Source organism: Drosophila ananassae, assembly GCF_017639315.1.
Source record: "Drosophila ananassae strain 14024-0371.13 chromosome 4 unlocalized genomic scaffold, ASM1763931v2 tig00000073, whole genome shotgun sequence".
In the NCBI taxonomy this organism is placed as follows: Eukaryota; Metazoa; Arthropoda; class Insecta; order Diptera; family Drosophilidae; genus Drosophila; species Drosophila ananassae.
The window spans coordinates 1,138,577-1,152,407 of record NW_025319042.1 but is presented as its reverse complement, the minus strand read 5'-3'; the positions used below and the strand labels follow the sequence as shown (position 1 = coordinate 1,152,407).

Here is a 13,831-nt window from a genome sequence, read left to right as displayed (position 1 = left end):
TAAAGATGAGTGTATAAGAAGGTTACAAGCAATTTAAATGAAATAAGAAAATTTCTTGACAAGCTTTGCCAGCCCCTTTATCATGACAGTGAAGCTATTGTATTTGCTTTCGCCAATCTGCAGATTAAAAGGTAAGGATTACTTAATGTATCGGCGTCTTATGTTTAATTTTTTGCAGTATATAGATACTGTATGTCTTTACAAAACTTCATCTACATCTAGATTTTTATCTAAATAAGCTGAACGCGCTTACAAAGCGTTACAAGACATCAAAAAATGCCAATACTCGACAAAGATAGTAAAAGACTAGCTAACTCGGGGATTCTTTGTCTTTTTTTCTGCTTGGTAAATTTCTTAAACATTTGCAGCGTAGGTTAGTTGCAATTAAAAGCAGCTGAATTTCGCTTGTCAAGCGTTTAAAACATAAAAAACGCCAATATTTTAAAGCGGATAATAACCACGGGGCTTCTTTTGCCTTTTTTTTCGTTTGGTAAATTTCTTAATGTTTATAGCTAAACGACAATCGTCATCCCGCTGCTTGTTAGCGGGATCTAGAGATACCGCGAATGAATCGCGGTATGACGGTTCGCGGCGGCATGACAATAAGCTCGTCATCCCGCTACGTGTTAGTGGCTGAGATACTGCGGCGGTATGACGTAGGATTGCTGTCATCCCGCTACTTGTTAGCGCCGCGGCGGCATGACGTCTTAACTATAGAAAACTTGTATAGATTTTTTCTACTTCTGTGATATCATAAGCCTGTAATGATAAAATAAGTAAATATGGATAAGTCAGCGTATGAGATCATAGAACATGAGTATGACGTGGTAGTAGTAGGTGCAGGTGGAGCAGGGCTCAGAGCAACGCTTGGGATGGCTGCAACTAATTTTTCAGTTGCCTGCATTTCTAAAATTTTCCCTACACGAAGTCATACAGTTGCAGCACAAGGCGGAATTAGTGCAGCTTTAGGTAATATCGGTGAAGACGATTGGCGCTGGCATGCATATGACACAATAAAAGGTTCAGACTGGCTTGGTGATCAAGATGCAATAGAATATATGTGTAAAAACGCTGCTAAAGCTGTTATTGAACTTGAAAATTTTGGCGTACCTTTTTCTCGTACAGAAGATGGCAAAATATACCAGCGCTCTTTTGGTGGAATGACAACTCACTTTGGTAAAGGAAAATCAGCGCAGCGCACTTGTGCGGCAGCAGATAAAACTGGGCACGCAATCCTTCACACTCTATATCAGCAGTGTCTTAAATTCAACGCTGAATTTTTTGTTGAATACTTTGTGATTGATTTAATTATGGATAGCGAAACATGCTGCGGAGTTCTTGCTTGGTCGCTATGCGACGGCACATTACATAGATTTCGCGCGCATAGGGTGGTGCTAGCAACAGGTGGATATGGACGTGTTTATTTCTCTGCAACAAGTGCGCATACCTGCACAGGTGATGGTAACGGCATGGTAGTAAGGGCTGGATTACCACTTGAAGATATGGAATTTGTACAATTTCATCCAACAGGAATATATGGCTCAGGGTGCTTGATGACAGAAGGATGCCGTGGCGAAGGGGGATATCTCGTTAATTCTCAGGGCGAAAAGTTTATGGAACGTTACGCACCAAAAGCAAAAGATTTAGCTTCCCGTGATGTGGTAAGTCGTGCAATAACAATTGAAATTAGAGAGGGAAGGGGAGTTGGGCCGAAAAAAGATTACATGTATTTAACTATAGCGCATCTTGATCCGGAAGTAATAAAACTCAGATTGCCGGGCATTAGCGAAACCGCAAGAACTTTTGCTGGAGTTGATGTCACTAAAGATCCAATACCGGTCATTCCGACTGTTCACTATAACATGGGTGGCATTCCAACCAATTATTATGGAGAAGTGATCACGCTGAAGCAAGGTAAGGAAGAAGTGGTAGATGGACTATTTGCAATTGGAGAAGCTGCGTGTGTCTCTGTGCACGGTGCAAATCGACTTGGCTCTAACTCGCTTCTTGATCTTGTGGTTTTTGGTAGAGCTGCAGCGCTCAGAGCAAAAGAGAAGCTAAAATCCGGTACACCACATAAAAAATTGCATTCAGACTGCACAGACTGGATAGTAGATAGGTTTAATAAAATGCGATTTGCCTCCGGTGGGCTAAAAGTAGCAAAAATACGCAGCGAAATGCAGAACACTATGCAAAAGTACGCATCAGTGTTCCGTGTTGCTGAAGTTTTAGAAGAAGGCAAAAAAGCTATAAAAAAGGTAGCAAAAATGATGCCTGATATTTCACTTGAGGATCACAGTATGATGTGGAATAGTGATTTAGTTGAAGCACTGGAGCTTGCTAACATGATCCCACAAGCGGTTATTACCATGGAATGCGCAGCTAATCGCGAGGAAAGCAGAGGTGCCCATGCTCGTGAAGACTTTCCTGAACGTGATGACAAAAACTGGATGAAGCACACTATAGCGTGGCTTGAAGAAAAGAAAGGGCAAATTAACGTAAAAATTGATTATAAAAAAGTGGCTGAAAAAACTCTGAGCGGTGAGATTGATTTCATAGCGCCAGAGAAGAGGGTTTACTAGTTACACTATCCCTACACAATTTTTCAACGAGTTCATATATTGATATGGCACTCATTTTAGTGTCTGGAGGACTCTCAGTATGCTCTGATTGATTTGGTGATTTTTGCACCTCTTGCTCTTCTAAATCGTTGGACTTATTTTCTATATCTTTAACAGAGTTATTGCATTGTGTATCATTTTTTGGTGCGTTATCTTGAAGTGTAAGTTGCTTTTCTTCAGTAAACTTTCCTTTAATTTTTCCAAATCCTTCATAAATATTTTCTAAATTCAAGTAAATAAGATAACAAACTCCAATAACTGCTATAATAGATGAGGCAGTTGCAATTGTAATAATTCCTTGAGAAGCACTGAATATTGCTGCACAGGCTAAAGCAGCAAATACAAGCGTTGTCACTGCTTTACAAGCAACATTATTGATGTACTTCACAATATCGCGTGCTTTTAACTTCCTGCCAAAGTTGCACTTCAGTTCAGTTCTCATATCATCTGGAATAAGCGCTCTACCCATTGATTTCTCTATTCCTTTTATAGTTTTATAATACTCTTTCCTCCATAATCTTTCGGGTAGTATTAACTGCTTTGGATCAACACCATTTTGCAATAATTTTACACAGAACTTGATCGTGTTATCACGGCTCTTAGGATTGACCAAATTATGTTTATCTTTTGTCGTCTTAGTAATTAACGCTACTTGTAGTGGTGTTCGTTCTTTTTCGTTAGTGGCGTTTGCAGCTTTACTAAATTTCTCTTTTTCCACCGAATTTAAAATCAACTCTAAACATGTAACTTTTTGTTCTCCTTTTAGTAAAGCAATGTGGTGCAGAGCATTTTTTTCATCTTTATCTTGCACAGTAATATCTGCACCATTTTTTAGCAATAGTTCTAGGGTTTCATACCTTTTAGTTTTTTCAAATTTCTTAAGTGATCGGTTCTCACTCTTCTCTTGTATGCGCTGGAGTATCTGATGGAGCGGTGTTTGCCCTTCCTTGTTAGTAGTATTTACAGCATCATCTTTATTTGAAATCAACTCTAAACATGTAACTTTTTGTTCTCCTTTTAGTAAAGCAATATAGTGCAGAGCATTTTTTCCATCTTTATCTTGCACAGTAATATCTGCACCGTTTTGTAGAAATAACTCTAAGGTTTTATACCTGCCAGTATCCTTAAATTCTTTTTTTACTACATTTTTTATTTTATTTTTCAATGAAGGTTCTTTACTCTTTTCTTGTATGCGCTGGAGTACCTGATGGAGCGGTGTTTGCTCTTTCCCGTTAACAGCATTTATAGCCTTACTAAATTCATCCTTACCTAAAGTCAACTTCAAACATGCAACTTTTTGTTCTCCTTTTAGTAAAGCAATATAGTGCAGAGCATTTTTTCCATCTTTATCTTGCACAGTAATATCTGCACCATTTTTTAGCAATAGTTTTAGGGTTTCATACCTTTTAGTTTTTTCAAATTTCTTAAGTGATCGGTTCTCACTCTTCTCTTGTATGCGCTGGAGTATCTGATGGAGCGGTGTTTGCCCTTCTTTTTTATCATTTACAGCTTTTATAAATTGTTCTTTTTGGCCTGTTTCTAGCAATATATTGAGAAGTTTAAGTTTTTGTTTTGTTTCAGGTTTAACAATCAAGTGTAAAGCATTGTTACCATCTGTGTCTTTAAGGCTAATATCCGCACCTTTTTCCAATAGTTCTTTAAAAAGTTTTTTATCACTATTTTTAATTACTGGATGTAATAGATAATTATCATTACTATCTGGAGTATTTATGGTATGTGGTATAATTTCTTTAATTTTTGCTTCTGTATTGATTCTTATTTCTGGCTTTAATTTAGATTTCTTTCCTTGCTCTGCTAATTTTTCTAAGAAATTACGGTAGTATGTCTTTTGCTCCTCTTTTAAGTTTTGTAATTCTTCTGTAGATAATTCTAAATTATCAGAGCTGGCCCCATGCTCTAACAATTTTGTAAGAAACTTAAGTGTGTTATCGTTACTTCGAATTGTATTAGACTCATGTTTTTCTTTTGTTACCTTGTTAATTAGTGCTACCTGAAAAGGGGTCTGATTTTCACTATTAATGAGTTGTGCTAGATCTTCCTTGGTGACCGTTTTTATTAGGGTACCCAGAAACTTGCATTTCTGTTTCTTTTCCAACGACGCAATGAAGTGTAAAATATTATTTCCTTTCTCATCTTTTATGCTGCTAATATCCGTACAATCTTTTAGATATTTTCTAAATTTCCTGTTATTTCCATTTTTGATCGCTTTTAGTAATAGAGCGTCGTTGTCCGTTGTTCCATTTACTTCATGATCATCTCCAACATCACTGCCGTAGCCACTCTCTGTTTCGCTGTCCCTACGGTTGTGGGTAAAACAATATCTGCTATTGTCAGTAATTTTAGAAATTACTTGCTTTTTTGTTTCATTTGATATTTTTTTCGATCGTTCTATTGCTTTATCTAGCACTGGAAGGAAGCATTGGACATAATACCTATAATATTTTTCTTGTTCTCTAAGTGATTCTTCTAATTTAGTTAATACTTCAGGACTAGCATCTTTTTCAAATAACCTTTTACACTTCTTGAGGGTTCCATCTTGACCTCTTGGTTTTTCACGCTTGTGTTCTTCTTTTTTTACCTTTCTCTCTATAATGCCATACAATTGCTCGTCTTTTCTATCCTGCTCTTGCTTTTTATTTTTATCTATGCATTCACCTAATTTATCTGCATTAGTAGTTAGTGCAGTTATATCTATACCCATACTAAAACCTCAATATTAAAAGCTATTTAAGTTGTCAGCACTAAACTAACAACCAAGAAGTTTGACTTTTAAATTGAGCTAAACGTTGTATATGTATAGGTGGAAAGGCAGAAAACTAGTTTCTATTAGAAAATCTGTTATCATAGTCAAATCCTCACTTGAACAGTTGCTACTATTTTAACCATTTAATCTTAAAAAATAATAAATATAGCTAAACTGCGAAACGTGCTACTGGCTAAAATAGGATAAGAAACTATAGCTGCAAATATCCAAATTGATGTTTTTATCAGTCTTCCAGACTTGGTTTTTCTTTTAGTTTTTTAAGTCTTTCTTTATTTAGTATGGAGCTTATCTCTTCTACACTTTTATCAATATCATCATTGATTATTACATAATCATATTTATCACGTTTGCTTATCTCTTTTTGAGCTTCGGCTAATCTGCGCTCTATTTCGCTTGCATCATCACTATTACGCTTTTGCAAACGCAACCTAAGCTCTTCCATTGAAGGGGGAAGTATAAAAACACTTACAACTTTTTTTCTCATGAGCTTGAATAAGTGAAATGCTCCTTGCCAGTCTATGCTGAGTAAAACGCTTATTCCATTGCTTAAGTTTTGCTCTATAAAATTTCTTGGTATACCATAAAAATTCTCAAAAACTTTGGCGTATTCAAGCATTTGGCCAGCTTTGCATAACTCGTGAAATTTTTCTTCGGTAACGAAAAAATAGTCTTTTCCATTTATTTCGCCGGGGCGAGGCTTGCGCGTAGTCATAGAAACAGACCTAACTAAATTAGTTGATCGCTCAAGTAATTTTGCTGATATAGTAGTTTTTCCAGCTCCAGAAGGGGAGGATAGAACCAATAATACGCCCTCACTTTTTACGGTCATTTTTCTTTGCATTTTTTAACATGGTGCTTTTTGGATCAGAGTTTAAAAAGCTAGAACCTTCTAAATTAGAATTTGATAAGTTGGTGCCAATGAGAGAAGAGTTATCAAAGACAGTATAGCGCAAATCGGTCTTTTCAAAATTTGCCTTATTCAAATTAACGTTTACAAACTTTGCTCTACTCAATGTTGAATTAGAAAAATCGGCATTTTCTAAATTCATATCCTTAAATTCAAAGTAAGAATAATTTACATTAAATTTTTCACCCTGTGATATTTTCTCTTGCAAATCTTTAATCGAAGTTATAGCATTTTCTGAACCTGTGAGTTTCTCCTGCCCTTGATTGTCAATCAAAATTGAATTATCAAATTTGCAACCTGTTAAGTGAGCATCAACAACTGAACTTTTATATATGCTTGAAGAGAGAAAAGACATATCACTAATTGTTGAATTACTCAAATTGCTAAGAAAAAAACTAGTTTTCCTAAAGGCATTAGCGTGAAGCAAAGAAGATCTGAAATCGCTTTCAATAAAATTTGAATTAGTTACTTTTAAATTGGACCAACTCGAATTATCAGCTAATAAATTAAAGAATGTTGAATTTTCTATTTCACTGGAATCAATATTATGGCGAGAAAGCGTACTGTTATAAACTTGAGAGTCTTGGATTTTTATCTTATACATTGAAGTTGTAGAAAGGTCTGAATCTTCTATCTTTGCAGAGGTAAATAGTGAATGGTCAAAAAATGAGCCATTCATGTTAGAATTTGCAACTTTAGTATTATGAAACTTTCCGTGACGAATGTCAGCATTAGAGACATTAACTTGATGCAGTTCACTAAAACTAAAATCAATATTGGATAAATCAGCATCATGAAGATTTGCTTCAGAAACATATGCATGTTTTATCTTGGAACCATTTAGTATAGATTGAACAAAACTTGAATTATCGTCATTCACATAGGAAATTTGTGTGTTGCTTAAATTAGTTTCGTCGAAGTTACTGTCAATTATGATAGAAGAATTAAGGCAGGCATCGGAAAGATTGCTACCTGTAAAGTCTGATTCTTTTAACTCTGCACCATATATGTTAGCATTTTTTAATGAAGAAAATTGTATCTTTAATTTATATGCATCCACTCCAAAGAAACTTGCATTATTAAGGTTGTTTTTCTGCATAACAGTATCGTTTATTTCACTATCACTGTTGAGGAACGGAATGCATTTGGGCAACTTTGTATCTATTCATGTTGCTGAGATTTAGGCAACATGAATCTTAATTCCCCTTAATCATATTGTAAGAAGTTCTATATACATATAACCATGGCAACGCTGATCGACGCGCCGCCATTTTCTTATATACTTAATAATTTCCCTTTCTCACACATGTAAATCTATGTATGTATACCTACGGCATCATTGCGCTGCGTCGCATTTACTTTATTCAGTTATTTCTTAACCGTCAATCAATAAACACCACAAAATTCATATACAGTCCACTGAGAAGCAGTCTCATTTCTGACCATAGTAAAGTTGTTGGTCCTTCGAGCCGGATTGACTGGAGAAATAATTCACCACTACACGGAGTATTGCCTTAAATGGAGGAATACAAGTTGCTGGTTGTAGGCCGCCGCAGACTGAAGGGTACGATCACGAGGATCGTGTCCTTAGCTGAGCGTTTACCTGCAACACAAACGAAGGATGGAATCGATGTCTTGTTGGATCGACTGGATTTGGCATGGAGCGAATTCGAGAAGATTGGCGACAAGATATCGCTTCACGATGCGGTCGATGGGTACGTAGATCCAGCCGACGACTACGAGGAGTACGAAGGAAGGTACCTGAGGGCAAGGGAGTTACTTGTCTCAGGAAAGCGCTCACTGGAGCCACAAACAAGCACTCAAAGCAATGAGTCAATGCCGGGTAATGGAGACGCACTTTTCCGGTTACTACAACAACAACAACAGATGCTAGAACGAATGGCTGTTTCTGAAGCAGCAAGTACACCTATTTCACAAGATGACGCAATGAACGCGGTAGCAACGCATAATGAACTACCGAAAATTCAAATCAAACGTTTTTCGGGAGACTACAAGGAATGGCCGGCATTTTGGGATATCTATAAAAGCACTATCCATAAGAAGCGACAACTATCAGATACACAGAAGTTTCACTATTTGAAATCACTATTGACCGATGAAGCAGCGAATCTAATTGCACATTTGCCAATTACTGACAGCGCATATGAAACAGCTGTGTCGCGTTTGAACGAGAGGTACGACAGACCACGCCATATTGTGTTTTCATTATTGGAACAGTTCACAAAGCTACCAGAAACAACAAAGATTGATGTATCAGTGCTAAGGAAAGTGACTGATGGAGCAAACGAAATAGTTCGTGCATTGGACGCAATTGGAGAAAACACACGTGATTGCTGGATCATTTTTCTAATTTTGCAAAAAATGGATGCAGAAACACGTCGCAAATGGATCGAGGACAGCCGCGATTTAAACTCACCAACAACCAAGGATTTGTTCAAGTTCCTGGATACACGCTGTGAGGAGTTTGAACTCAGTCAACGACAAAGCATCGGGGATGGCAAGATCAAGCAAGTTGAAAAGGCGAGAAAACCTATGCATATTATGATGGCTGTCGAGAGAAGCAATGGCGTCAAGGGCAACATGAACGGACCCGATCTGATTGGATCTGCGGATTTTCTGGCGCTAAGTTGTGAACAACGAAGAGCAACGGCAAAAGAGAAATCGGTATGTTTCAACTGTTTGAAGCCTGGACACTTTACCAGGCAGTGTGAATCCAAATTCAACTGTAGGATATGCCACGCTCGGCATCATACCTTATTGCATGTACAACCGGCTGCAAATGCGCAAGGCTTTGCAGCAACCACGATCAGTTCGCAGGATACGGCACAGACCGTGTCAACAGGAAGGGAGGACCAGCATAATCAGGATGCTCCTCACACTACATCGGTGACAGTGAGTCACATCGCCCGAGCATACGGCTCACAATCGGCTGCAGACGCGCAAGGCTCTGTAGCAATTCCAAACAATTATGGGCGTCGCCAAAGCACGCTGCCGACTGCATTGGTATATGTCCAAAACGCAAATGGGATATATACAAGCTGCCGGCTACTATTCGACAGTGGATCTGAATTGTCATACATTTCGGAACGTTGCATCAACGCACTTGGGCTAGCACGTTCATCATCACGAATCCTAGTGTCAGGAATTTCTGCCATCAAGGCTGAGGCAACCAGAGGGGTCACTCAGCTGCATCTCAAATCTAGAGTTTCGGACAAAACTCTAAAGATTACCGCACACGTTCTAAGTAAGATCACATCTTCGCTGCAGAGACACAATGTTGATCCATCATCACTCAATGTGTTCAATGGATTCCTGATGGCGGATACCAACTTCGCATCAGTGGCCCCGATAGACATTTTATTGGGGAGCGACTACATTTGGGCCACCCTAACCGGCCAAAAGATGCACGACAACATGGGCAATCTTATTGCCATTTCTTCAATATTTGGATGGGTCATCACATCGGTTGGAGTTAATCAGTTTCCAACAACTACAACTCTATTCTCCACATGCAACATTGACACTACCCTACAACGATTTTGGGAGATAGAAGAAGTAAGCTGCTACGCACACAAGGATCCCGACGAAGACAAGGTGGAAAAACATTTCCTAGAAACTCACAAAAGGGATGACGCTGGAAGGTATATAGTTGAGCTACCTTTCAAAATAGCAAACCCGAAATTTGCAGACACGTTCCAGGGAGCGCGATCCCGCTTCATGGCTGTAGAAAGACGACTACAGCGCAATCAGGATTTACGAGAAAAGTACATCAAGTTTATGCAGGAATACATCAGTCTTGGCCATATGCACGAAATCAGAACACCAAGCTTCGATTCAGGCAATTTCTTCTATTTGCCGCATCATCCTATAGTTGGGCGAAAACTTAGGATCGTATTCGACGGGTCATTTAAGGACGCTAACGGAGTTGCACTAAATGACGTATTACACATTGGGCCTAGTATTCAACGCAATCTCTTTTCCGTATGCCTACGCTTCAGAATGTATAGATACGTATTCTCCGCAGATATCGTTAAAATGTTTCGCCAAATTTGGGTAAGCCCCGATCATCAAAACTATCAACGCATTGTTTGGCGAGAGCATCCATCAGCGCCTCTTAAGCACTATCAATTAGACACTGTAACTTATGGAACCGCTTGTGCACAATACCTGGCTGTACGAGTGTTAGAACAACTGGCATATGACCACAAGGAGCAATATCCTACTGCATCGAAAATCCTTTTGGAGGATTTCTACGTAGACGATGTACTTACTGGATCGAACAACGAGAATGAGCTAATAGCTATTAGGAATGAGTTATTAGAACTCATGTCACACGCCAAATTGGAACTCGACAAGTGGGTGTCCAATTCATCACGCATCTGCAGACGCGAATCCAGCACCGAACGAGAAGAAGAAGCAGTAAAGGTACTTGGAATTTACTGGAATTCAATCGACGATCAGCTGATGTACAAGACATGCTTGACATCAAATCCGAATTGTACTAAAAGGCAAATCCTATCAGATGTTGCGCGTATCTTTGACCCTCTTGGCTTATTATCGCCGATTGTGGTTCAATTTAAAATCATGTTTCAACAGTTATGGCTATTGGACCTGGGCTGGGACACGAAGCTTCCACCAAACATTGCCGAACCATGGCTCAAGTGCAGAGCAGATCTCGACACGCTAAAAAGGCTGAGAGTACCACGATTTGTTCCCAACAGGGAGGACTCGATTGAACTACACGCCTTTTCCGACGCATCAACCAAGGCATATGCTGCTGCTGTTTACTGTAGGTTTCGACATGAAGACGGAACATATTCGGTTTCATTGATGGCTGCCAAAACTAGGGTAGCACCACTGAAACAACAATCACTACCACGGCTGGAGCTTTGTGGAGCATTGCTGCTAAGTCGCCTGGTACGATCACTCAAGGATGGTTTACGACACAAGGATATACAAGTTTACGCATGGTGTGATTCAACAATTGTATTAGCCTGGTTATCATACCCACCATCGAAGATGAAAACATTTGTCGCAAATCGCACATCGGAAATTCTTGAAACGTTGCCACGACACGCCTGGCATCACGTAAGCTCAAAGGAAAACCCCGCAGATTGTGCATCGAGGGGAATGATGGCTACACAGCTCATGGAATTTCACCTCTGGTGGAACGGACCCACTTGGCTACACGATGAAGATGAGTATACAGTCAAAATGCAAAACTCAGAACTCTCTTTGAATATTTCAGAAACCCATGCACAGGACGAATTGAAGACAACAGCCATGCTCACTCTGAAGGAGATGGACAATTCATTATCAGAATTTGACGAACTAGTCCACCGCGCCTCATCCTGGCAAAGGCTGGTACATACCGTGGGCTATGTTTTACGTTTTATTCAAAGACTGAAAGAGCCGCGAAAACGAGTCGAATCCACGATACTGTCTTTTGAAGAAATCAAGGCAGCACAAGTAGTATGCCTGCGGAACGCACAGGCGTGCTTTGGAGATGACAGAAGGCTTCTACAAAAGGATCAACCACTGCGAAACAGGTCGCAGTTATTCAAGCTAACCCCATACATTGGACAGGATGGTCTGCTACGAGTTGGAGGCCGTTTGAGGCAATCTCAATTACCAGAAGAAGTCAAACACCCGATATTACTTCCTAAGACACACCAGATTACGAAGCTAATCCTGGAACACGAGCACTGGGTAAACTTACACCCAGGCACATCTGCACTGTTTGTAATAGTTCGCCAACGATATTGGATAATTGGAGCACGCAACCTGATAAGAAAGGTCACCCACAACTGTATCAGATGCTTTCGTCAAAGACACCATACTACGCATCAACTCATGTCCGACTTGCCAAGTATCAGAATCACACAATCACTTCCCTTTGTCAATTCTGGATGTGATTACGCTGGACCAATTACTCTCAAGGATCGAAAGGGTCGCAACGCTAAGAAGTCAAAAGGATACATATGCCTCTTCGTGTGCCTCGTCACCTCGGCACTACACCTGGAACTAGCCACTGATCTCAGCACGGAGACATTTCTGGCAGCTCTGAGAAGATTCATGTCGCTCCGAGGAAAATGTGCACAAATCTACAGTGATAATGGCAGGAATTTTGTCGGAGCAAGGCGAGCATTGGACGAGATGCAACAACTCCTGGCATCTTCACAGCATAAGGATCGAGTCTCGCAGACATTGGCAGATGAAGGCATTAAATGGGTCTTCATTCCACCGTACGCACCTCACTGGGGAGGAAAGTGGGAGTCTTCCGTAAGATCAGTCAAGCTTCACCTGCGCCGCGTCATTGGCAACACTATCCTAACGTTTGAACAGATGCACACCCTATTAGCACAAATAAGTGCAGTGGTAAACTCAAGACCACTGTACTATACACCGGACACCGACGTCACATATCTGTCTCCAGCACACCTGTTGATAGGCAGATCATTCACAACAATTCCCGAAGGCGACATGAGCCACATACAGGAAAATCGACTGGACTACTGGCAGGGAGTTCAAGCACTATACCAAGGATTTTGGAAGCGCTGGCACCAGGAATACCTAACTACGCTACAGCATCGCCCCAAGTGGGGAACCCCGCAACCCAATGTGGAATTGGGATCAGTTGTTCTCATCAAGGATTCGAATACTCCTCCAGCAGCCTGGCCACTTGCAAGGGTCATCTCAACTCACACAGGAATAGATGGTAGAGTTCGTGCTGTCAAATTGAAAACTGCTTCAGGAGAATCAACTCGCCCTATAACCAAGATCGCAGTTTTACCAAATTCAGAAACGATGTTTCAGGGCGGGCCGGGATGTTGAGGAACGGAATGCATTTGGGCAACTTTGTATCTATTCATGTTGCTGAGATTTAGGCAACATGAATCTTAATTCCCCTTAATCATATTGTAAGAAGTTCTATATACATATAACCATGGCAACGCTGATCGACGCGCCGCCATTTTCTTATATACTTAATAATTTCCCTTTCTCACACATGTAAATCTATGTATGTATACCTACGGCATCATTGCGCTGCGTCGCATTTACTTTATTCAGTTATTTCTTAACCGTCAATCAATAAACACCACAAAATTCATATACAGTCCACTGAGAAGCAGTCTCATTTCTGACCAATCACTAAAATTTACGTGGCTAACATTCGAGTTTGATAAGTTGGAGAAATTCATTTTCACATTCGAGAAATTAGTATGCAAACCAATTACGTTGTGCATACTTACTTTTTTGAGATCGGAACTGATAAAATCAGCATAACTAACATTAGACTGATCAAATACGATATCTGTTAAGTTTGCAGAAACAAATTTTGTAAAACTCAAATTTGTACCTTTTATTTTAATGCCATGTAAATTAGCATTGGAAAAATTAGCACCACGTAAATCAACATCAATGAAAGACACATCGGATAAATCGGTGTTAGAAAAATCGGCACCAATCAGACTTACTCCATCAAAAACAGATTTA

The 13,831-nt window shown here is 39.7% G+C and overlaps 2 protein-coding genes across 2 annotated transcripts; both read left to right on the top strand.

Moving 5' to 3' along the window:
• The first annotated feature begins 734 nt into the window (after window positions 1-734).
• Window positions 735-1,885, top strand: LOC123257889 (succinate dehydrogenase flavoprotein subunit-like). Its single transcript, XM_044717858.1, has 2 exons — window positions 735-1,661; window positions 1,741-1,885. Exons 1-2 carry the CDS (start codon window positions 783-785, stop codon window positions 1,759-1,761), a joined length of 900 nt encoding a protein of 299 aa, XP_044573793.1. The 5' UTR covers window positions 735-782; the 3' UTR covers window positions 1,762-1,885.
• Window positions 1,886-7,831: 5,946 nt separating this feature from the next.
• On the top strand, window positions 7,832-13,168 carry LOC123257905. Its single transcript, XM_044717871.1, has one exon. The coding sequence runs from the start codon at window positions 7,832-7,834 to the stop codon at window positions 13,166-13,168; it is 5,337 nt and encodes a 1,778-aa protein (XP_044573806.1).
• The last annotated feature ends 663 nt before the right edge of the window (window positions 13,169-13,831 follow it).

Bases quoted from the DNA above. Each gene is read 5' to 3' on its own strand.
- LOC123257905 (XM_044717871.1), top strand. From the start codon at position 7,832: ATGGAGGAATACAAGTTGCTGGTTGTAGGCCGCCGCAGACTGAAGGGT.
- LOC123257889 (XM_044717858.1), top strand. From the start codon at position 783: ATGGATAAGTCAGCGTATGAGATCATAGAACATGAGTATGACGTGGTA. The intron at 1,662-1,740 runs GTAAGTCGTGCA...ATTTAACTATAG, and splicing joins ATTTAGCTTCCCGTGATGTG to CGCATCTTGATCCGGAAGTA.